The sequence below is a fragment of the Aquila chrysaetos genome, chromosome 8, assembly GCF_900496995.4.
Source record: "Aquila chrysaetos chrysaetos chromosome 8, bAquChr1.4, whole genome shotgun sequence".
NCBI classification, from domain to species: Eukaryota; Metazoa; Chordata; class Aves; order Accipitriformes; family Accipitridae; genus Aquila; species Aquila chrysaetos.
The window spans coordinates 32,352,886-32,377,843 of NC_044011.1; the positions used below are offsets into that span (position 1 = coordinate 32,352,886).

Here is a 24,958-nt window from a genome sequence, read left to right on the forward strand (position 1 = left end):
GCCAGCACACTGGCCTACGTCATCCTCAGCTGCACTGGTCAAAACTCTCTCCTGCCTAGCAGCGGGCATGGATGTGACCTGCAACTCTTCCTAAGAGGATTTCCTACTTTCCCTCTCTCCCTGCGGTTCACACACAATCCAAGTTACAGTTTGGCCCATTATCATTTGATCTCTAAATAAGTCACCTTTTATGGTTCCTTCAAGCTGTAATAATGCAAGTGAGGCAGCCCACACATACTTACAGAGCAGAAATGGGCTGGCACTGGCAAATGGAAAACTACTCAGTCCTTAGCTAGGTAATGAGGACTATTTTTGCCGGTAGGACTACAGGGTCACATCTTCCGTATTTGTGAAAGACAAATGGCAAGTTTCACATACACAAGGAATTACTACTAAAAGGTTTGTTCCAGTTTGGGGAAGGAGAAAAAATATTACTGAGAAAAGATGAAGTCCAAAATCCTCAGATTTAAGCACTATCACATCATTGAGGCTAAGAAACAGAGATTTGGGTACAGTAATTAGCACCCTCTCCACCTCAGGCTTGCTAAGAATTTTATGCAGGGAGTTGTTGGTATAATGGACTGCGGTTTCCAGTGAACCATAAGTGATACAGGAGAAGAAGATATTTCCAGGACTAGTAAAAATTCTTAGAAGAAACATTCAGATATTCTTATCCTTAAACCCAACTCTGAGCTAGGCAAGAAGCAGCATTCTAGACAAAGAAACAAAAGAACAAAGCACCATGACTTAAAACCAAATAAAAGCAGCGGAAGTGACAAATAACAACTGAGCAAAGAAACCCGAATCAACCCAACCCAACCCCCCACAAGAATGGGTGCAAACCTCCTTGCAGGAGGGTAATGATTATCCACAACCACCAGGCTAGCTCAGTCATAGGAGTTTCAGCATGTCGGATGAAAAGAAAACACAATTGCTCCTGAGAGCGCTTGGGTTGTAATTCCACTAGGTGTCAGTGCTGCAGAGCTCATTTATCCCCAGGCTTCCAGAATGCCAGTCTGCATCCCCAAGCAAGGGCATAGTTGGATGCCCATTTGGACAAATATTTGCTTTTACTTAAAACCAAATCTGCTTCAGCCAATGCCATGTCTCTCAAGTCTGCCCTCCTTAGTCGACTAGTAGAGGTATCAGAAACCAAGCACTCATAAAACACGCATTTCAAGCTCCTCCTGCCATCTCTGCAACATTTGCTTTGTGAGCAGCTGGGGACTGAATTCACCCATGAGGAGGAATGGACACAAAATGCAGAAGGCTCAGTAGTGCTACACACTACAGGTAGCTGAGGCTAAATACTGGGCCCTGAGGTAGCAGCATGGCAGCCTTTGGCCAGCTCTGTTTTAGGCTTCCCTGCAAGCTGCTGGAAGCTGTCATTTGTGAGGAAACGTGGCAAGGTGCTACATACATTACAGAGGAACGCTACAGATGTAGTTCTCTGGGATGCACTTTTCAGGACAACAGCCTGATATTCACCAAGCCTTGTGTGTTGTTGTCCCTGCAACATGCAAGGAAAGCCAAGAAAAGCACAGCTCTAGAGATGATAATGCCAGGAGCCCCCTTTGCCAGGCTCACATAGACAGGAGCTGACTGGTAAGGCAGAGTCCTCTGCTGTGGTCCACCACAGCACTAAAGAGCAGCTACAGGTTTTTGGTGGCTGCTGGCAGACAGTAAGTGCATTGCTCAGGAGAGTAAGGAAGGCCTGGAGAAGTAGCTGCAAGCACTAGGTAACAAGCTATTAAAGTCTCAAATATTGTGTTTGTGAAGGAGTGTCTGTTAGTATCTCCTGCCATGTAGGAGAGTGAAGTGCATGCAGATTATAGTGCCCTTGATAGTCCAAATGAGACTGCAGGGAACTCTTCATGCTTAATTTAATTCTTAATGCAGTAGAGGAGGCCACCTAAACTGCAGGATCTGGAGCATGAAGCATGCAAAGTGCAGCTGAAAGAAGAGGTTTCCTCAGCTGAGACCATGCAATTTATAATTAATTGGTTTTCAACAGTGACTGGCAATTTCAGAGTTACATATGACCTGCAAATACAATGTATGTGGTGTATTTTATGTAGGTGCTGATACTACGTCACACATCAAGGGGATGGATTTCCCCAGGCTGCTCGCCAGAGCCCTGCACAGAAGAGATTAAACAAATCAGATAAGGACAAGTTTGTACCAAAAAGCATAGACACCCAAAACCACTAGTCATTTTTGAAAGCACAGGACTGGCAGTGAACAGCACTATAGGTGATATGATCCCAGTTTATCATCTGTTTTAAATATAGCTAATATAAAAAAATAAAAAGACTGGCAGAATATAACATACTGGATGTGTTTCTAGAGGCTGCTTCAACAGGAGATCTCCAAAAAGATCTTCACAGTATTTTGACATCTTATACTGTTGATATTTGCTGGAAAAGATGATGTTGGTTAATTTTTAAACATAAAAAAGATATCACTATTACTCAGCAAAATGGAATAATACTAAGTAATGTAGACATCCCTGATGATATACTGCCCACTTCCTCTCAACTGAGAAGTATCACTTTGCTGTAATTATACTGTCAATAAAAGTCTATTATCTGACATAGATGAATTTAATAAGACCAAAAAAGTAGATTAACTGAATCCCACACAGCTAATGGAACATCCAAATATATTTCACAGCTTTACCACATATAAAAATATTGCTATTACTAAGCTAGATAAAGATTGACTAGTATATTAAAGTACAGTCTCTTCCAAGTGACATTCAGTATACCTGCGTATCCCTACACAATTTTCAAGTACACTCAAATTATAGTAATAATAATCAAAATACAGTTTTGAGCTGTATCATCTCTCTCATACTTTGCACTATTAAAAAATAAAAAGGGGGGGGGGGGCACCATATACCTGCAGTGATTTTCAAATGAAAGAATGACAGGATACTCTGATGTAACAAATGCTGTTTCCTTAATGGCTTGAATTACATCCTATAAAAAATGCAATAATAGGATTCAAATTAGAACAGATCAAATTACAATCATAATGAAAGAGATTTATTTGTTCTCCACCCCACCCTGAGAAACACAGAGCTGAGTCTCAAATGTGCCAAGTGAAGCCAGAACTAGAACAAACTGTATGCTCATTCTTCTCTGTTCCCCTGCAACAACCTGGACTCAGTGCACAACAGGTACCTCACTGCACCTGCAGCAGCGATGGCAGCTTCACGAACCCATCAATGCTACCCCTGGATCTGCTGCCATCTTCTCTTACTAGGGAGAACTGCTACTCCCAGAATAACTCCTGCATCTTCAGGCTTTTTCCACAGCTAAGGAACTTCTCAGACAATGGAGAAGATATTTATTCTGTGGTACAAAGAGCCACAGAATGTGAAAATATGGGGCAAAAGAAGGAAGCGTGCTTTCTGCAGTTTCTGTGGAAAGGCAGATGTAACACGGGGTATACGATGCGAGTCAGAAATAAGCCTTAAGATCTGGGAACAAGAAACTGTGCCTACGTGATTTGTCAGTCTGTCACAAGGGAGCAGCATCTGGGTACTGAGGAAAGGAGGGTGCCCTGCACGGATTCTTGCCTGGGGGTTCTACTGGGGCTTACTGCCAGGTGTAGAGATCAGGCATTTACCTTGAAAAGAATGTCTGTACACATTGCTTTTCCATGCGTTATTATTGGTTCTTGGTCTTCACCTTTGCCATCCCAACAGTCCAGCTCAACACACCTAAAGACCCAAGAAAAATTATGTCAGCTTCCTTAGTGTTTCGGTACAGGCGAGCTACTTGGGACACGTTCTGAGCAGTGATGTTCGGAGCAGTATGTTACAAAGCAGTTTGGGGCACTACACAATTCCTTTTAAGCTGCACGTGTAATTTCAGACTACTTTTATAACATTTTTTTTTAAATAACTTTTATAACTTATACTACTTTAAATATGGTATGTGTGGGTCAATATATTTACACCTGAACAATAATGTTTTTAGCTCCCCTAATTTGTTCTCTTACTCAGTTAACGGTGACATATTCCAGTATGTCAAGAAACTAAGCAGGAAATCATAAACTGATTCTCATTTCCATATAAACTTCTTAATTACAAAGCAGAAAGCCCTCTGAAATTCTTCAGTTGTCATTTTGACATCAAACTTCTGTTATTTTTCTCACAAACTCTCTCCTGACATTAATTTCTACATTCCACTGCCTTTCAACGTTATTTTGTGAGAAAAAGTGTCTTAAATACATATATTTTCATTAACCACACTAATATATTTATACATTCAATTATACAATATATCACCACCAAGGTATATTATGTAGGTTTAAAGTATTAGATTCACAAATATTAAAGGATGTTATCTCCTGCTCCCAACCTGCATCCAGCCAAAAGCACTTGTCTGTACATCTCCACCGAAGACTTGCCACCAAACTGCCTGCCTGTTAAATATGTATTGTGAGAGGAGCTGATGAAATAATGAGCCAAAGGATGGTCCATTTCTTGATATAATTCCAGACGGTCTAGGAAAACTGGGGCATTTTCATCTGACATCAAGTATCTGCAAAACCCATCACTTGATATGACACCTAGAAGGAAGAAGAAAGCATGGTAAATTGCTACTAGAAATTTATAGCAGGCAGGAATCAAACTGTCTCACAGAGCAAGAACCCTAGCACAAAAGCTATGTTTAAGCAGGCTTCTGCAAGCAAACAGAAGCTCTCCCCTTCCGATTCTCCAAGCTGACCAGCAACTGTGTCCCTGGTGCAAAATCTGCCACTGTGTTCCCAGATAACAAAGGAAAAAAACCAGGTGCCCACCTAGCTCAATAACCTATGTCCAGCACTCACCATTAGTAGACCTAGGGCATCAAGAGGATGTGAAGATGACAAATAACTAGGGACATCTCCTCAGAATACTCCCAAGAATTTTGGGCTCTGGGAATCAGAGACAGAAATTGAGCTTGCATGTACCACTTTTCTATGGTACTTTTCTCCCCTCTTTCATATTTAGTCCTACCCTGGCTGTGCTTCATTGCTGTTAATCAGCTTGCAGCATGTGCAGAGGCTGTTCGCCACTCACAAAAACAAGTGGAGGTGTACCTGAATACGTTTGCAGATGTTCGTTTGGAAATGAATATGCATTACGAAAATCTAAGATACCTTCAAGTTTACTGTTTGAAATATAGGTTTATTCCTTTATAATGAAAAGCAAGCCATTTTCTACAATGAATATGGGACATACAGTAATTCAGAGGACAGAATTCATAACACCTTTCCCTTATTTCCTTGCTGTTATATGCTTCATAAAGTATAAAAAATATAAATCAAGGGATAAATCTTAATGAAAACACAGTAAGAATAATCAGTACTGCAGTATCAGTTTTAAAGTGACCAAGAGACTGAAAAATGATCTGGGGTAGAGAAGAAGGGATTACTCACAAAGAGTCACTGCAGAGAATGGTTATCTGGCACTAATTTGGAGATTGCTTTCCCTAAAGTTATATAAAACACTCAGCTATTGTTAAGGCACAGGTTGCAGCAGTCCTATTTTTATTTTGTTTAATACAACTTTTCTCTTATACAGAGAACTCCAGTAATCCTGCTTTTCATTCTGCTCCTAGCTTTCTGAAAAAATCCTCTACCGGAGCTTACATTTTCTGTGCTTGGTGTCAGCCAGAGGTGAACTGTTCTGGAACGTCTTATTCAAATCCTTTCAGCCGATTCTGAGTTTTGGAAGAAGGGGAAAAAAAGGGGGCAAAATGGAATTTTCAACTTCATGAATGTTTTTATTTTGTTGATCACTGAGAACTTAAAAGCAGCAGCACAAAATATCTCACAATACACACTTCTAGTGCATCGTCTAGTGGAAAAAAGTCACAGCTGGGCAGGCATCCTAGAAAAACAATGGCTGAGACTTCAGCAACTTAGCACAGCTCTATGTGCTCAACAGACGGGCCTTTCTATTTTTGACATGCACTGACCGGGCAGAAGAATTTGCTTTTGTGGTGTTCCTGAGCAGACTATGGTTACTAAACTGCACAGCATTAACGTGTTCAGCTTTACTGACTCCTTCTGTTACTGAAACGTAACTGAGGATGAGTCAGTTGCTTATTGCTACTGCCTTGTTGTACATCAGCCTTGTTTCTTAAACTACACTATTTAGCAAAAAAAGGTGTTGAGCTTAATTATTTTGCTCAACAGCAAAGTTATATCTAAAAAGAAGGGGCAAGAGACTGCAGAGAACAGCCACTGCAGAGATAAATTCTTGCCTTCTTTACATGCTAAGGTTCAACATGTTATTATATGAAATCATCTTTCTATCCTACTGATTACATTGGGATAAAATCTGCACCAGTGAATATGACCAATGGAGGAACACTATAAGAGGACACTGCTGCTGTTCTGTTGTTACTCTCCATAACCCTATCCCTGCAGGAGGTTTACCACATTTATTTAAAACCTGTTAGAAATATAAATCAAAGAAAGCAGCTAAGTAATTAGCCAAGATTCAATTATTGGCTAGAAGAATAAGCCAGTATCATCCCCCTGCTACAGCTTGGTGATGGCAAAATCTTCTTTGCAAATTACTGAATGTTGTTTTCCAGTTTTAGATTAATTTCCACCTTCATAAAACATGCCTTTATATCCTCCATCCTAAACAGGTGGCGGCTACATTAGTACACCTTCCTCATTTTGGAAAATATGTGAAATACACTGGCATCAAGAGAAATCACAGATAAGTGCCGATAAAGAAAAAAGCGGGGGGGGGGCAGAGTTGACTAAACCCAAGTAATTAATACTTGGAGAATCTACTTCATGTAGAGAGGAAGAGAAATACACTACACCGCTTGCGAGTGGAAAATCCTCACAACATTTATAAACAACTCCTAGACAAGAGAAATAGCTCCTTCTCTCCTAGGTGATTCCTGGAAAGTACATGTTTACACAGAACTAAAAGAGCAATCTATTAACCCAGCATACAACGCAGTGTCTCAAATAGCATATATGGTACAAGCTCTTCCTCTAGTGGTTTGGTCAAAAGGACTAAAGTACTATAAAGTATGGTGAAAGCTACACATCCAGCTACAGAAGAATTCCTTAAGTTTATAGACAGAGGAAGACAACTGTAAACTCTTCCCAACCACTGGCCCAGAGAAAGTGAAAGGGGCAAGTGTTGCTGCAGAAGGCATCGTTGGTGCCAATGCCCGTGATCATAAAGCAATACAAAGGCACACAGGGAATCCAACAAGGCTGCAACACTGAGCGAGAGCTGCCTCAGGTTTTATTGAAGCAGTTTAAGATATCGCCTCCTTCTGTTGTTTGCTTTGCACATCCTTCATCAGCAGGGACAGCACTAGTGGATGTGCAAAAGCTACTCACCTTCTCCAGTGCTAACTTGATACATTAGCCTGAGTGTCTAGTGAAAGTGGCTTCCTGTTAGGATGTCTGAAGACCTATGGGCTTTGCAAGGCTGCAGTCTCCTCCTCTACATGCTACGACAACAGTAACTTCCAGCAAAAGGGCAGGGAGGACAGATGGGGATAGCAACATTTTTAATTGCTGCGGTTGATCCCAACACAGCTTGTTCAGCAGAATGCATAAGAACTGGGAGATAAGTTCAACCACTGACACCTCCAACACCCACAGAAGCTCAGGACGTGAGCAGTCCACAGATGGCTTGAAGACGCTTCCTGCAATCTTCTTGCTCAGAGAGAACATTTTTCAATGCACCCACATACAATACCCTGTCCTAAGGTAGGCTGCTGCCCTCAAGCACTATACAGACTATATCATAAGAAGGTGGATGCATACCCGATGGTGCACATGGTAATTTTTTAATCTTTCATTTTTACACAGTACCTGTACACCTTTGCAGTCTCTCTGAGACCTTGGCCATAGCCACATGCATGTTGCCTTGGTTGCTAGAAGGAGTCTCCATGCTGCTTCCTGTTTACTCAATCCTAGCCTCTCCCATTTTGTATCAGGATGGCTGTCTTTGTAGCCACACTGTAACCTGGATCAGGTAAATAATCATTCTAAAAAATCACTGATTTTGAGGGGAGATATTTTTCAGCAGATCAGTTTCCTGATCTAGTTCACTGGGTGGCCACACAAGTGCTTGCCCCCTGACCACAAGGACTGTAAGCTCCCTTTTAAAAAGTTGGGTGCTTTGGAACAAATTCCCCAAATGTCTAAAACCAGTGAATACTGAATTCCCTCCCACATTTACCTTTACTCTTCAAGTCTTCATCTGGCTCATATGTCTCAATTATCTGCATTGCTCTTTTTGTGTCATAAAAGGGAAATAAAATTTCATTGAGCCGAGGATCTCGTTGATGCTAAGGTTAGAAAACAACGGAATTCAGCAAAACAATATAGTGCATGGCTATCATCCAAGAGCATTTCATTACTGCAGATGAGAAAGAAAGAAGTGGATATTTAAAAAAAAAAAAAAAAGCGCCCTAAAACTTACAGACTATTCAACAGTAACTTTAGCTTTAGACAGAAAACGAACCTTATCTTTCATAAGAAACCTAAGCAGTTTGATTATAAAAATGTTTTAAAAAACCAATCCAGTGCAATAGTATAACTGGTCTTACTCTTGCTTGTTCATTAAAGTAATGACTGCACGTGGTATACGTGCAAATGAAATGTTGAAAAGAAATAGTTAAATCTCTCTTCTTTGTAAATTGTCTCACTTCCTAATCTTTTTTGTAGGTCATGTAAACTGACAGACTTGACTGATGGCACTGTAATCACCTCTGCAAAAATGCATGTCTTCAGCAATATCTACAGCTAAGGTAAAAATTAAAAGTAAAATAACGCTATACTATAAATACAGAATTTAGAACCCAAATTTAGAAATCTGCAACTACTGATGATTATTTGTGAATCGTGGAAACACCATGTTATTAACTATTCAAAACCAGCATAGGTTCTTAGAAGAAATATTGCAACTTAAAAGAGCTTCACAGTATCATCTCTTCAATTCACAGTAATTTACAATATTAGGATTTCATAATATATGTAATATTTAAATAAAATTTAGCAGTGATTTCTAATACACTACTAAAACTCAGAGTTTTTAAGTTTTCACTTAATAGTGTGCTATGTAACTTTTATTTTCCTCCATGCTGGATTACAGCTGCACACTGTGCGCCTGATTCTCCATTAAAAGAAAATTAAAAACAGAATCGAACGGAGTAGTGGCATGTAAGCAGATGCAATAAAACATAAAGAAATAAATGTGACTGTGAAAACACTCTTTTACCTCAGTAGGTGCATAGTTTTCAAGCTTTAGTTTAAGCAGAATTCAGAAATGTAACAGGCCACCCCCATATTGGTGATCAATAATTTGGAGTGGTCAGGATGGTGTTGATACGGCTTGGCGCAGCACTATCAGCATTTGCTGTAATTCCTTATGTGTAAATTTTTTGACATTTTTTTCATGAAAAAAGCAATATCCAATCAAAAATAAGCACTTGATCTCTTTTCTTACAATCAATACATTGGTGCATATGCTTAATTAATTGCAAGAAATTACAACCAATGCCAATTTAATCATGCACTTAAGGAGGGACGTTTCAAGTAACGGTACTGACAGTCTGCAGCATCTAAGATATAGCAGTTTCATTCACTACAGATCAGCTGTCTGGATATCTAAGTAAAACTCAGATGAAATATGATATGAGAGCAGATGGATGCAGGACATAACTTGCTAAGCAGCACACAACAGCAACACAACATGGGCATGCAACAGCAGTCTACTGTGACAAATGAAAAGCTTTATACCATTAGTGACAATACACCACTTCAAAAAATTGTAAGAAATAGAAGGGAAGGTTCTTAAATCAAGAAAATATATATTCCCCACTCTCTCTTCTACAGTTAGTCATAAGCAAACAGAAGAAAATAAATGGGACAAAGAAAAAAGTCTCCTCTTGAGAAAGAGTCCCAGAGTTATCGGAAGGAACTAAGAGCAAAATATTCTTGTATCAATGATCATCACTCATTATCAATTTACCATTTGAAGAAAAGCATGTCTTTATGTTTACTTAGTTTAAAAAAATAAAGCAAAATTGTCAACTGATGGAAGTTTTACTAAAAAAAGGAAGAATGCTTACTAGTGTCTCTTGGGGAAACGTTCTCCACTACTGACCTTGTTGGCACAGGAAAGTTGGAACACAAAAGTTGACCAAAACTAAAAGCATGAAGCTTCATCTACAAAGACAACATGCCCCAGGACTAATTGTGTATGTCTAACAAAGTTGCATTTGATTATTCTAGTTACCGTATTAGACAGGACACCCTTACTCTAGACATTCTTAACCATATGAGGGTGAACCATCTAAAAGCATGGGGAGAAAGAATACCTGTATGGGTCTGCAAAGAGAGAAGGATCATTTAGTCTCCTCAACCTGGCCTCCAGTCTCCTCTTTGAGTGGATACAAACCGAGATGCACAGCAGTTAACAATGTGCCGGAGCCAATTTTGCCTCTTGCATTTTTACTATGCAGTGGTAAGAAGGGTGTTCCTTTCATGGAGATCAAAAACAGAGGGAGAGAGATAGAGCAAGCGAGCAAATGGGAAGGAGGGAGGAAGAGCAGGCAAGTGAGAGGGAGGGAGAAAGAGAAAGGAAGTGGGAAAGAGGGGGGATAGAAAAGAATCTCCTCATACCTCCTTCCCAGGAGAAAGGGTGAGTCCTGGACAGACTACTGAATTTCCATTTTGACAGTTACTTGGCTTATTAATTTATTGCTGCAAATGAATGGCAGGAGCAAATCTCAATAGTAGTGATTTCAGTTCTTTTTCTACTACATTTTCTTTTTTCAAAATTTGGTTTTAAAAAAGAAGACCTAGACAAAATACTCAGTGCCTGACAATAATTAAATTTCTAAAAACTTCCCAGAAGCTTTAATACTGATACACAATTAAATCAGCTGTCAGCCAGCAGCATTTAAAAGTCAAATAGAAACAGCAGTTTGGAAAAACTCCAGGAAATATCCTCATGCTCCCTTAAAAACCTGTAACACTTAAAGCTTCTGCAGCATGCCTTGGAGGTTACTGAATTCAAAATACTTTAGCTTGAAGACTCTCATGAAGAATTGCTCTGCCAAGTAACTCCCCTCTCCTATATCATGATAAAAATCTTTTAATATTTTCCAGCATTAAACACCACTGCTAATTGCACTGTTGGCCAGCTGTCAAGGGGACAGAAATGATCACTTCAGGAGGGAGATTCTGGGTCATTTAGTGCCTTTCAAATCATGACCAAAACTTTAAACTCTATTTGGAGACAAAAAGACCTCCAGCACAGAGCCAAAGGCATTAGTTCCAGTCATGAGAGTGAATGTCCTACTCTATAAAACCAGTTGACTAATTTTTCTCAACTCTGGTCACCAACTAAAGGGCCAACTACAAGATTTCCAACTGCAAAATGAGTTGTGTCGATGGGAATGTAGCCAACAAGATGCATCTTTTTCCAATACTGCCCATAAAATAAGGCTTCTAATTCTGTAAATAGAACTGCTACAACAATACAAAACTGAGAGCATAACAACTCAATTTTTATTTTTTAATCAGTTACTGGAGATAGCCAGGAAGTTCTCACAATTGCTGGCAGCTCTTCTTCAGAAGTTTAGGCTTCAAGGAAGCACACTTTAAACTAACACAACTACAGATATCAATTTTAAAATAATGATAAAATAATAATTTACTGAAAAATGAGGATTAACACTAAAAAAAAATATCAGAAGCTAATAGGGTTCAAGGTGAGGACAGGGCTGTGTGCTTCAAGCAGTGAAGTGTATCTATCACTACAACTGAACTGGGGGGCTGAGGTACTTTAAGGGGAAAATTTAAATCATAACATTATCTTTTCTCTCTTCAATGCAGAAGCAAAAATGATGTGCCTTAGCTATGACTCCAGTCCTGCAAACATTTAGACACTGAACTTGGTAAAAAGCTGTGACAAAAGAACATCTCACAGTAGTAAGATTAAGCATGTGCTCCAATTTGCTAAGAGAGAGAACTATATGGATATGAACTAAGGCCCCAAGTGTGTAACCATTAGTCCTGAAGCTGTTAATCTTCTCACAATCTTTTCTTTTGGAATACTCTTTCTACATGTAACTCAGGTTTGGTGAAGAGCAAGGCATGCATTCCCTTCTGAAAAAGAAAATTATATTCTAAATTTGATATATGGGGAACTTACAGCGTGAATCTTCATATAGCAGTATCAGATATATAAATAAATATATATATATATACACACACACATATACACAAAATACATAAAATAGATTTATAACTAGTAAAATTATTTTAGATGGAAAGAATTTTGGTAATGCACCCAGTCCCTAAAAGATCATGCAGAGAGGTAAAGCAGCTATCCATGTTCTAGATGATAAGAACCTACTGGTACAAAAACAAGTATAATGTGCCTGTTTTCCATGTGTATGCTCTTGTCAAATCTACATAGTGCATTTATTGTTGCAATTCCAAATGAGTCAGTCTTCTATAACTTACTGTGCTTTAGGAATAGGGAAAAACACCCCAATCCCACACTGTTTATTGAACTACTTTGCACACTCATGATGTTTTTACGAAATACTAAATACTCTTGCCAACAACTGTATTCTGGAACTACAGCAATAAAAATATTTCCTCTTATTCTGCACACACAGTATTTTAGAAATCATATACAAACTCTTAAAATATCATCTTAGCTCTTAGATTTGTAATAGATTGAAATAATACTGTCGAGAAGAATCAAACCACTGTTTATAATAGCCTACTTCATTTTTTCTATTATTCATAAGGATTAGCAGATATATTTAGCTGTGGCCTACAGGTAAAGTAATTGCTTATAATATTTTAGTTGAAACTGCATAGAATGTAACAGTATAAAATGTATAAAACTACATAACACACAACATAACACAACAGCAAGTAATCAACAGATGCAATCTGCAAAGCCAACATGTAGAAAGCACAACAACATACAAGGCTGGAGCTGATTTTTGCACCTGGATGTTACCATAATGGAAAGATCAGCAGATCAAAAGCATAGCAAATAATGGCATGATTCATGCAATGGGAAGATTGGAAGAAGCAAGCCACTGCAGACAGACTTGTATGGTAGTTAATGTATGAAAAAGCTTACTTCATTTAGAAAGCTCACTAATTGGTCTACCGTTAAATAATCAGTTTTGTCTCCATTGCTGAAAAGAAATTTATTAGAGAATGTAAGTTTTCATATACGATGCTACAGTAGGTATGATTTACATGTTGACATTGTTGATACTTTTAAAACTACCTACTCTTCTACCTGAAGTAGCTCTATAATCTCAAAATGAACAGTCACAGAAAACATACTGTCTATGCTTGGCACAGTGTATCTCCCATACTTACTATAACTTAACAAACGTTACTTCATAAAACAACATGTAAGTCCTCCAGCTGAGAATAAATTGAGTGAAGAAACTTTTTAAACTTCAAATTTCTTATTTAATTTCATTAGTTCACATACTGTGTTAATCACCTAAAGGAGCAAGTTAAAATTACAGTAGTTAGTAAAGCCAATGCAAAAAAAAAAAAAAAGTTCCAGGTGCTTCCTCTAACTCATGTAAAAGTTGCTCTAAAATACAGAGCAAACTTTTACATTAACAGTCTGAGAGGGAAGGAAGGGGAAAAACATAGACTCAAGTTTGTCTTAAAATACTGCTGATTCAAAATACTACTAGGATTCAAGGTTAGATAATCTTTAAAGTGTTCTGTCACTATTAGATATAGACTAAAAATACAGCAAAATGAGTTTAAAGCAAGATTATATTAAATTTGAACTTACATCTTCTTAAAGAGGTCCTCTATGTCCGTTCGGGGACATATCTTTTGGGTGAGCTCATAAAATTTCTCGTAAGTAAATGCTGCAGGCTCAATTTCATCATTCTGCAACAAAATGCAAAGGTACATTTATCCAACAAAAGACAGCTTATATGCTCTTTTCCCAAGAGCATATCTTATATCAGAAAATGCAACCAAGAACTGCTTTAGCTCTTTACCTAGTACACACTAAGTTTCTTTTGTATTTTCTGAAAATGATTCTTAATTCATCCTTATCATAGATCTGTTTGATCTTATATCCTGACCTCACAGTAACATTAATTCTACATAAACATAGAACTGGGAAACCGTCTTTATTTTTCTTCTGAAGCTTAAAAAACCCCAGAAAGTCCAAAATAGTGTATGAACTTCAAGATGCTTATACTGAAGACAAGGAAGATTGAGAAAAAGTCCCAAGTTTGGTGCAATGGTTTTAAAAAGCAAAGCAGCTCTCATACAGAGCCATGTAAAACTTCCACGACGGAGGGCACACTTGGCTAACACATTCAGTATCATGTCCTCCTCTGAACAAGATGAGAACTGCAGCAGTGAGAAAAATTTCATTCCAGGTGCCAGGCACTGCTATGGCTGGGGATTCTTGTCTTTCTACACCCCCTCTCCCTGGCTGGAGACAGCAAGCCTCACCAGGCACTTGCTGCAGTCAGGCCAAGAACTAAGGGCTGGAGTCTCCAAAATGAAAGAAGGGACACTGGGCAGGGAGTAAAGCAAAAAAAACTAGCTACAACTGTAACCAGCCGTCACCTCTCTGGGACTGCTGGCAGGGTCTCCCGCTGTGAGTGGGACAAAGCTGGACAGCAGTTCTCCAATGGAAGGGAGCAAAGAGCAGTAGGAGTCCAAGAAATGCAACTGAGAGGACAGCATGCAACAAAAAAAGTATTATGTGCATATTCTGTGCTCATATACTTTGTATAAATCAATGAAAGGTAGTCTGTTACAGAAAAGAAGGGAAGCCTCATCTAAGAGGTTTAAGGACCACTGTCAAACAGATTTAATTACATTTTGGTTTTAGTAAACAACCTACAGTGATTAATAAGTTACTCACGAACAATAGGCATGTTTTTATGTGATGCAAATGACTTAGATCACAGCTACGAATGTGAATGATTCATCAAATTATTAGTATACAAAAAAATTATTCAAAACCACTAAATACCTTTCCACTGGGAAGACCTAATTCCTTAAGTGCCTGAAAGATCACTTTTTCTGTTTTACCTGATGCAAAGGTTCTGGTAATGCTAAAACAAAAAAGAGTGGGGAAGAAAAGGAGAAATGTTAGTCACTTTTTAAACAATCAGTTCTCTCTCTCTTGCTTTTACTGCCAACATTTTCCTCTGGCTTAAACTGATGAATGTAAGCATCTTCCAAGCAATAGTGCTGTTGAAAAAGTGCTCTAAGCTTCACTGAGCAGCAGTGCTCTGCCTGCAAGCTATCCATTTAAAAATATATCAAAATAATGGACTACAAAAAGAACAAAAGAGGGTTTTTTTCCAATATGCTGGGATACAGAGCTGTGTAAAGCATTGTTCTGTAGGCTCTTTTCAACTCTATGCATAGATAAATGACTGTGTTGAAAAAGTAGCAGATTCTACAAGTGAGGAGACTCGTCTCCAGCCATTCCTGGTTGTGTTGACTTCCCTTCCTTTCCAACCATTAACGTATGCCTCCCATGTCACCCATAAGGCAGGCATGAACCATTCCCAATGGCAGTTTCCTTCTGCTTTCCTTTTCAAGCAGTCAGTGCTAGCAAGCAACTCCCTGCTGCATGCCAAATCTTACTCCCTGCCCCCTCACTAGCTGCAGTGCTCACTCCTCCCTTTGAATGCTCCCTCAACTTACAGCCATCATGAATAACCCTGTTCTAGATACACTACACACAACTCATTTAGATAGGTCTCAGCTGCCACGGAAATATTTCCATCAAACTGATTAACATCCTCTTGTTTCTGCAAAACAGGGGTGATTTCACCATGCATGCGACTGACAAACTGGTTTCACTTGAAATGAAATAAATCCAATTACAGCTTAGCTATTTGGTATGACTAATGTGAAAGCATTTGGTCTATTTCTGTTTCCATTTGAGATGAGTTTGAATAACCTCTAACTCTGGAAAAGTAGATCCAAACTTGACAGCTCTCCTTCCTTCTGTTTATGGTCTAAGCTAAAATGATGTGTCCCACAACCCCTTGATTTTGGTGTCTCAATCTGGAGAGAAAGACTGAGGTCTGCATCCAACATCTATTTCTAACGCTAACAAAAGCTGTACATTGGGAAAGACTCTATAGCTGCTTGATAAGAATATGTTGCTCTTTATCATCAAGTGAGACAAACATTTGATGAGACTTCTTGTTAAATCTCATGCATACTAAATAATTTTACATGGTGAAAGATGTGAAACAAACTGTTGCTGTTATTTGTAGCCATAGCAATTCACAGTTGTTTTACTCTCCAAAACACTCTAAGCTGCCTATGCAAATATTTTCATACTAATAAAATTAAGATCAGGAAGTGAAAGATCTTAATGATAAAATAATATTTTAAAATCTTGGCCATTTTTTTTTTTTTTTACTCAGTTCTTACAACAGTTAGATTTCTATGTCCCTATTTAGGCACCTAAGTAAGTTAGTTGATTTCCCAAAGCTGATCAGTACCGAGATGTTTTCACTAAAATATAGACTGAGTTTAACTTTAGGCACTTGTTTCTGAAAAAAATCTCAGGCATCTATTTTTCCACCAATTCTAAAACACAGAGTAATGTTAGCTCTACAATTTACAACCTAGCTCCAGCCCCGCAAAAAATTCTGTCTGTTCTAATGAATCAGGCCTCAATAATAATGTCATGTAAAAAGTGTAATATTGGCGTAAGTAATTAATCAGAAACTGTGAGACAAGATTCCATGGCTGCAGGGAACTTATTTTTGATGCCAAACTATTTTTTATTTCACCAAAGATGACAGCAAACATAGCAGTAATTTGTAATGAGAGCAGCAGTCTAGAAAATGTTGCATGAATCAAAAAAGATTGTAAAAATACAGCATGACACTTTAATTTTGCTAAGGATATTGTAAATAAAACTACTTTTCCCTCTATTGGAAGAGACTTCATCCTAGCAAATCTACATTCACCTTGTACACCTTGGAAGAAAACTGGGCTACTTCAGATGCAGGCAAGTTACTGGTTGACAGATAGCTACAGGTGTTTACTTCTCATGTTCTACGGTAGTTTGTGGCTTTTTATGGTAACACAGAATCATAGAATCATTTAGGTTGGAAAAGACCTTCAAGATCATAGATCATCCATGCCCACTAAACCATGTTCTGGAGTACCCCATCTACTCGCTTTTTGAATACCTCCAGGGATGGTGACTCAACCACTTCTCTGGGCAGCCTATTCCAATGTGTGACAACCCTCTCAAGTAAAGAAATTTTTCCTAATATCCAACCTAAGTCTCCCTTGCCGCAACTTGAGGCCATTTCCTCTCGTCCTATCTCCAGCCACCTGGCAGAAGAGACCAGTACTCACCTCACTACAACCCCCCTTCAGGTAGTTGTAGAGAGCGATAAGGTCTCCCCTCAGCCTCCTTTTCTCTAGACTAAACAACCCCCGTTCCCCCAGCCGCTCCTCGTAATACTTGTGCTCCAGGCCCCTCACCAACTTGGTTGCCCTTCTCTGGACATGCTCCAGCAACTCAATGCCTTTCCTGCAGTGAGGGGCCCAAATGTCAATGTACTTCCTCATAAATATTTAAAAATACTTCCCAAATCGGTGACTGCGGAGTATGAATCTATTGTGCTTGTTGATGGATTAAATGACTTGGTTACTTCAGACCGTCACCACTTTCCAACCATTACTTCAAAAATCAAGCCAACACACAAACTGTTCAAACAAAGCTTTTATCATGGTTCCACTGAATTTATCAGTTTGGCTAGAACTGGAAGTACCACTGCCTACACTGTACAAGAAATTATCTAAAACTATGATTTCCAACCATCATCTGAGTATTAAAACAGATTTCTTCCAGGCACTCTGGAGTAATCGATACAAAACATATTTACTAAAAAAAAGTGTAATTTCAAATTACCTTAATGAAACTACTGTAAAAGAGATTTAAGCTTCATTTATCATAGTTTAGCTTTTTCTTTTTTTATATATTTTCACAGTTAGAATCTAAATTAGCTTAAATCCTTTTAAATGTAGTTATACAGGGGGTAAGCATAGATTGAGCAAAGCTCATTTCTAAACATGCTCTAGCTGAACAGGTGCAACTTGTGTATGTAGAAAATCCATTTTCTGCCAACAGAAAGCTGCAGAAACCAAGTAGATTTTTATTTTTTTTTAAAACAAACACTGACCTTTTTACTCATCATTTACAGTAGTGGTAAAAACTGAAAACACAAAATATCTTACCAAATGCCCTGTCCTTGTAAGATCTGCAGATATAGTTCTAGACTCAGTAAGTCCAAATGGCAAAACTGGTGCTCTCCTAAGGTTTTTGCACTACTAACTGCCAGAATTTCTTCTCTCCCAAACATAGTAGGTTGATAGTAATATATACATGCCCCAGAGTATATTAAAATCCAAAAGTAGTTGAGAAGAATCTTCATGACTCTGCAACCCCCAACTGTACTAATGAGGAGTCAAGAATATTTATGCCATTTACCACCAACAGCCTAAGGAGTTTCACCTTCTCAAGGTTCATCATTCGCTATGGCTATGTGCTAGCAGCAAAAATCTGTCTTAAACCTGAAAAGAAATGCAAGGAGCTCTTATTTCCCAGGTGAGATTTTTCTTTTTTTCTCAGTGTTTTACTGCACTTCTGTGTAAAAATGAAATACAGGTGATCTTGTGATACACATTCCTATAGCTTAACAGATCTGCGGGGTATTCTGTTTCTGAGAGAATAATCGTTCTATCTGTATACCCAGAGCTACAGCAATTGCTACTGGAGTCCCTGAGCAGCAGGAGGAGGTGGAGGTTTGAGGAAGCAGGGCTAAATAGATAACATTGTATTTAAAACCAGGTATATGGGAAGGGCTGACCATAGCAATCTGGAGGTCAGTTGAAGGGGGAGCATCAGTGGTTTAAACCAGTGGAAAGTGTTACTGGGGGGAGGCTTGGGTAAACAATGTGAAACTTGGTGCACCTTGCATAGCAGAGCCATTCTGCCCACATTGCCCAGTGCTTCCTGGCTTGCCTTCCTCATACACATATCCTCCTCCTTATGCATTCACCTCCTTCTGTTCCCTCTTTTATCTTTCCACACTCCTTCTCTGCACTAAGTGTTCATGGGAGGAGGAGGGAAGCAAGGAAGTCCCCCACATCCCAGGCTGCCCAGTGCTGAGACACCTGGGTGGCTGTGTCCCACTTCATGAGAAGTAGCTGTTGCTGGATCAGGCTAATCCCATGATCTTGCCATCTCCCATCAGGGCTCTGATTCACCCTCTTTTCCAATGCAGGTGTACATTCACATTCCTTGTCTACAACTTTCCTCCAGCCTCTCACTGACATCTCTCCTAGTTCTTTCAGCAGGTGATACAGTGCTTCCCAGATGAGCTCCCAAAAGTTGCCACACTTCACCCATGCCAACATAGTGCATTCCTTAGAGCATCCAGACGTAAAGAAGATTCAGCTTCCCTCTGCACAGCATTGAATAGTAAATCCCTTACAAATTTATAAGCAAACTACTTTTGCAGTACATTAAGCTGCTAGAGACCAATTTATGTCCACCTGGAAATAGTGCAAATTTGAATTTAAAGATTTAATACACTGGAACTAGTGGACTGGACTCTCTTCAGCAATATGCAGGCTTGTCTGCATATGCAAATAGTGTGCTGTAGCACAACGGAGAGAATTTATGCCTTGCTAAACGCGAGGTAAAGTATTTCAAGGCAGAAACAGTGCCAGACAAGCTAGCACACTATAAATTCATACTGAGGAATAAATGTCTGTGTTCAAACACAGGCATAGAGCTCTAAAGTCTTAAAAATGAATTTGCCCCTGTAGTATTGTTCCCTCATCATCACCCTTCAGTTGATATCCCTTATGGGACTTCTGCACAGAAGGTGCCTCATGGCAGTTAAAGTTTGAGAAATAAGCAGGGGCTTGGTAATGTGAAAGCTGAAAGACTAATACACAGAAACAGCCTTAACACTGTCAAGGTGTCACTTGAGTCATGAAACTAAAGAAACCTGGAAGGCAGCATGGCAGGCCCTTTGTCTTTTTGCAGATTCTACAGATGCAAAATCCTCTCTTTCTCCCTTGAAAAAAAATGTTCTGTGAAGCTTATCTTACAAAGTCCACCTTCTTGCTCCCTTCTGTGAGTTTCTATTTATGAAAAAAACAGCATGCCCCAAAAGTGTGGTTTTCACATACTGCACGAAGAGGAAAGAAGCTCAGTGTGTCAGCAAGAATTAATTTCTAGAGCAGGAGGGGGGAGAATTACTGCCTAGCCAGAGAGGACTGAAAATCAGTAATAGTTAATAGCTGTACAGAAAGAAATACACTGTTCTAGCTTTTCTGTTACTGACAACAACTAACCCAACAATTCACTTACCACGTGGAGAAAACCAAATATTATCCTGGGGGTTCCTATAAAAGCAGAAGAATTTTTGGCAGGGCTGTATCTGTCTCTTTTACAAGGAACTAAATTTTAAAAGGTACCTTTTTCTCCTCTACTTAACTAGCTTGCAAGCTCTTATAGTTCTTTTGGTAAGTATTTTATGAAGTTTTACAATTGAAAAACCCATCCCAGAGTTTGAGAAGTTTTAAACTGAGAAAACTGATGCTTTTAGCTCTAAGTGACTTTGAAAACAATTACAAGCACTCATATCTTCATTACAATGGACTAAGAAAAAAATTACTAGGCTGATAAGAAGTCCTGCTTAGTTTACCAAGGAGGTATGGAACTCAGCTAAGTGTGTCTAGTTCTGTACTTATTTTTACGTAAGTATTAGTAATAAAATTGATATTATATTTCATTATTAAGCCACAGAATTTTACTAACATTATACAACCTGTACCTGACAAAAACTGGAACTCCCAGTTGTGCTTACCTCCGAACTGGAATTTTCCCATTTGTGTTTGTTAGAAAGGCCAGTTTCATCCAGCTGAAATTAAGAATGAAATATTTTTAACATACCATTTATTAAAATTGGTATCTAGATACTTATATTTAGCTTAAGATTATTGCCATGTCTGTGAAATGAATATAAACAAATAATTGTTCTGTAATAAAAACACATTTCTATAACCTTTTAGCGCTTGAGGCAGAGTAGTTCTTCAGCTGTAAAGGCAAAAAGCAGTCCAAAAGAATCAGTACATCAATTAACACAAGTGTGAAGACAAGAAAGACTCATGGGGTTTGGTTTGCAGATGCATCAATGAAAGAACAAACCAGACAATAATTAAAACATACAATACCAATAAATCGAGTGAACAGTTCTAAATTCTCTCACAATTTCTCCTGAGCAGGTGCCAGATATAGACTTGAGACCTCTTCTAGTCACAATGAAAGATAAAACTCTAAACTAATATAACACCATTTTCTTTATTACACCATTCTATGATTGCAAATATTGAACTATGAAAAACAAATTTTTTTTTTTAATTCCAAGAAGGAAAATACAAGGACAGAAAAATAAAGGAGAAAGGGGAAGAAAGTAACTTACTGTTTCTTGAGACATGTCATTGGACTGACATTGTTAGCTCTAAAGTTATGTATGATGGATCCAAGCCCTTCTACCCATTGCTGAAAAACATGAAAACACAGAAACGCCAAATTAGGAAAACTGAAGAGGGAAAAGGTAGGATAGTTTGTCTTAGGGGAAGGCTGCTCTTCCTTGCAGCTATGGATAATGTTAATAATCTGGATTGAGGAAAAAAACCTGCCCACTCCACAGCCTATAACACCATGGAAAAGTCCGGCCACATTTTACCCATTACTATTTCATCCTTCGCTAAACAAAGTGATCATGGTTTCTATTCTTCCAAGAGCTACATGTAGCATCAGTGGTGCTATTAAAACAGTTTATTGCCAGCAAAGGCGAGTGGTCCCTTGATTGATTTATTAAGACTTCTATTTATAGGCTGTATAAACATACGCCTCCCTTTCACTTGCGACTGGCAGTATTAGCTATTACTAAGCAACATTATACAATATGTGATGACATATCTAACTGGCCCAGTTTTAGAAAAGGAATGAAACAAAATATTAATAAACTAGAGCAAACCACAGGGAGGCACAACAATTGTTCTGTGATGTTGACCTCACCTAACACCCTGTTCATACTCAAGTCCTGCTTGTTTTCTTGCTTTCATCCTTAAAAAGCAAAACATTCCAGTAATTGTTGGGATGATTTTCAGCCAACAGCAGCATTACAGCACTTATGTAACTCCTTTTTATGGATCTATTTTTCTACTATAGCTTGTACCTAGACTTTGCAGTACTGTATAGAAGCTTAAGGATTAGGCCCTAACATGAACACTCACTGATTTCAGCAAGAATCCTGGCAGAATAAAGCTATAGGAAGAGAAAAAAAAGACGGCACTCCAAGCCAAGTTCGATCTCAATTATGCCATTGTAATGCTAGGATTACTCAAGAGATAATTTACACTGGTGGAACTGAGACAGGATTTGTTCCACTGCTTAACATTAACCTTATGAATAAAGAAGCTTCTTGCTTCCAGCCAAATTCTGTGCATGCAGCTTGAATTGACTTGGGCAGGATCCAGAATCTGACACTTATAAATAGATGCAGATGAGTATAATTTTCTTTTCATGAATGAGTGCTGTGCATCTGCAAAACAGATGAAAAAGTCATCATTTATACGGGAGGAATATGAACATCTTTGGAAAATGGCATAATGTGAACTGCAGGCAGTAAATCCCTATGGGCTAAAACAAGGTCTAAGGTGTCAATTCAGCAGATAAACACACTTAAGCAGACCCTTGTACTCATAAGACTTTACAAGCACATCACAGACTTTCTAAACAAGAAATTGTTAATCAGATTCCCTTAAAAATGGACCTTATAAATCTATTTTGCTTCAGAAAAAGTAGTCATTAAGACATTTATTAACATTTAGCTATTCCTTTTCGAATTACCTTTTTAAGAAGTACTGCATAAAATATGCATACAAATAGAGTGTATCTGAGAATCATTTAAAATAGAAGTCTGACTTACGAGAAAAGCTAGCATTTGGGGTTTTCTTAGGTGTGTTTTCATGCTTGAAAACGACCCACCAGTAACAGTCTGCCCTCCCATTTCTCTTTTCCCAGCTGCATGAGTAAGATGACTTAGTAGTCATAGTATGGATGTGCTGCCTAGGGATATAGAGAAAGCAAGGTTCATGGGGAGAGATAATATTATTTATGAGAACTGATACAACTCGAAGCCGTTGACAGACTTCGGGAACACTTATCTTTTCCTACAAATGTACCCTCACCTAAGATGATACAGAATAGAGCTTGTGATAATTTCAGGTTAAATGCTTGATCAAGTCTTAAGTATATTTCAAACTCCTAGAACTGTTGAAATTCAACTAGCATCAACTATCTAAGTTTGTGGGCATGGTTTTGGTTTTTTTAAACAGTAAAATGTAACATTACCGCTGCATTAACACTGTCACAGCTATACAAAAAAATTATCCTCGTATGATCTGGATTAGTCTGTAGTCCCTTAAAAGCTCCTGAACTTTTCAACACTGACCCATCCAGTAAAACGGCATATGCACTGCAAACAAAAAACCCTTGCAAAATTAAATTACACAAAATGCATGCTGTGAATAAGCTTCAGTCTTTCAAAACTCCCATTTTTTTCTGCTGAAAAAACGCCACTGGTGCAGTACTGGCAATGTCACCATTTCAATAGGAAATAAACACACACAGTTCAATTCTGATTTGAAGGCAATAGATTGTAACTACACCAGATATTACAAAATCTAACATTTAAAAGTAAGGTTACCCAGCAGTCAGTTCTGAAGTGACTTCTGTACATCAAGAACAGCTACCAAAAAAGGAATACTGCTAGGAAGGAAAAAAAAAAGTATATAGAGAAATCAATACACTAACTACATACCATGTAATTTCTTTGCAGGAGGGGTTGTCTTCATGATTCCCACTTTAGAGGACTCCCTAATCTTTTTGCAATGATAATGCCCTTTTCTGATAGAGATGCCAAATCAGGAACTGCATTCTTTTACACCAAAAGAGCGCAGAACTACAGCCAAACACTCATAAGCCACAAAAGCATCACATCTCTGCTGGCACCAGGCAAGGGAGTAACCTAAGAGTTTCTGTCCATCTATGAATCATCTTTACATTGGCATGATGTCCCCTCGGCAAGACATGGCAGTTCGAGAGACACATCTGCCTATCTGTTCCACACCACACAGCTACACTACAATGTAGCATCTGGCTGCTTGTACTTCAGTTCGGGGCTAAAGCAGTTTCTGGAGCGTTTCATCAGATCTTTCCCATGGTTACCAGCTGGCCCCAAATTAACTGAGAGAGCTAAGGAAAAAAAAAATGCTTCTGGATTGTGAGCATACTATATAGAAGCAAAATGACATAAGATGAAAAAAATTCCTCATCCATAGATTAATATACAGGCTCAGCACTCAAACTCTTTGTCCTTCTGAGCCAGAATAGTCTTCAAATAACAACTATCTTCATAATCACTTTTAAGGCACTGAGATCCAGTGCACAGATATTCAGAAAATACCCAAAGCCTGAACAGTCTGACAAATGTCAAGCTGGTAACATACTGCTTTCCTGACAACAAACCATTCCCAGATTTAACGTATACTTGTCTGATGACCTTGTGGGAAGGATGAAAGAAGAGCTCAGATTATTCTCAGCTAACATGCTATGAAGAATAGCAGCAGCCTTGCTTGTATGCTGTGATAGCACTCCTTATTTTACAGATGAAGCTGAAAGACCTGTAAATCTATGTAAGTAAACAGGGATAAACATCCTCAGTTATCTTCTTTTGTGCTCAGCATTTCCAAATCGCTACCTCTCCAAAGAAGGAAAATCCTATAACAAGATGAAATTCTGAAATGA

At 38.6% G+C, this 24,958-nt stretch overlaps 1 protein-coding gene across 6 annotated transcripts in view; it reads right to left on the minus strand.

Annotated features, from left to right (window-relative positions):
* PLCB4 (phospholipase C beta 4) overlaps positions 1 to 24,958 on the minus strand; it is a 216,140-nt gene that overhangs the window by 58,763 nt on the left and 132,419 nt on the right. For all 6 annotated transcript variants that reach the window (XR_005933031.1, XM_030021184.2, XM_030021185.2 and 3 more), the window contains 10 exons: positions 21,564 to 21,643; positions 20,949 to 21,002; positions 15,053 to 15,134; positions 13,844 to 13,944; positions 13,160 to 13,217; positions 8,225 to 8,333; positions 4,371 to 4,581; positions 3,634 to 3,727; positions 2,902 to 2,981; positions 2,333 to 2,417 (listed from right to left, as the gene is read on the minus strand). Coding sequence is in view for 5 of the 6 variants with exons in the window: in XM_030021184.2 (XP_029877044.1) it covers positions 2,333 to 2,417; positions 2,902 to 2,981; positions 3,634 to 3,727; positions 4,371 to 4,581; positions 8,225 to 8,333; positions 13,160 to 13,217; positions 13,844 to 13,944; positions 15,053 to 15,134; positions 20,949 to 21,002; positions 21,564 to 21,643 (954 nt within the window). In the remaining variant the exon portion in view is untranslated. The remainder of the gene's footprint in view (positions 1 to 2,332; positions 2,418 to 2,901; positions 2,982 to 3,633; positions 3,728 to 4,370; positions 4,582 to 8,224; positions 8,334 to 13,159; positions 13,218 to 13,843; positions 13,945 to 15,052; positions 15,135 to 20,948; positions 21,003 to 21,563; positions 21,644 to 24,958) is intronic.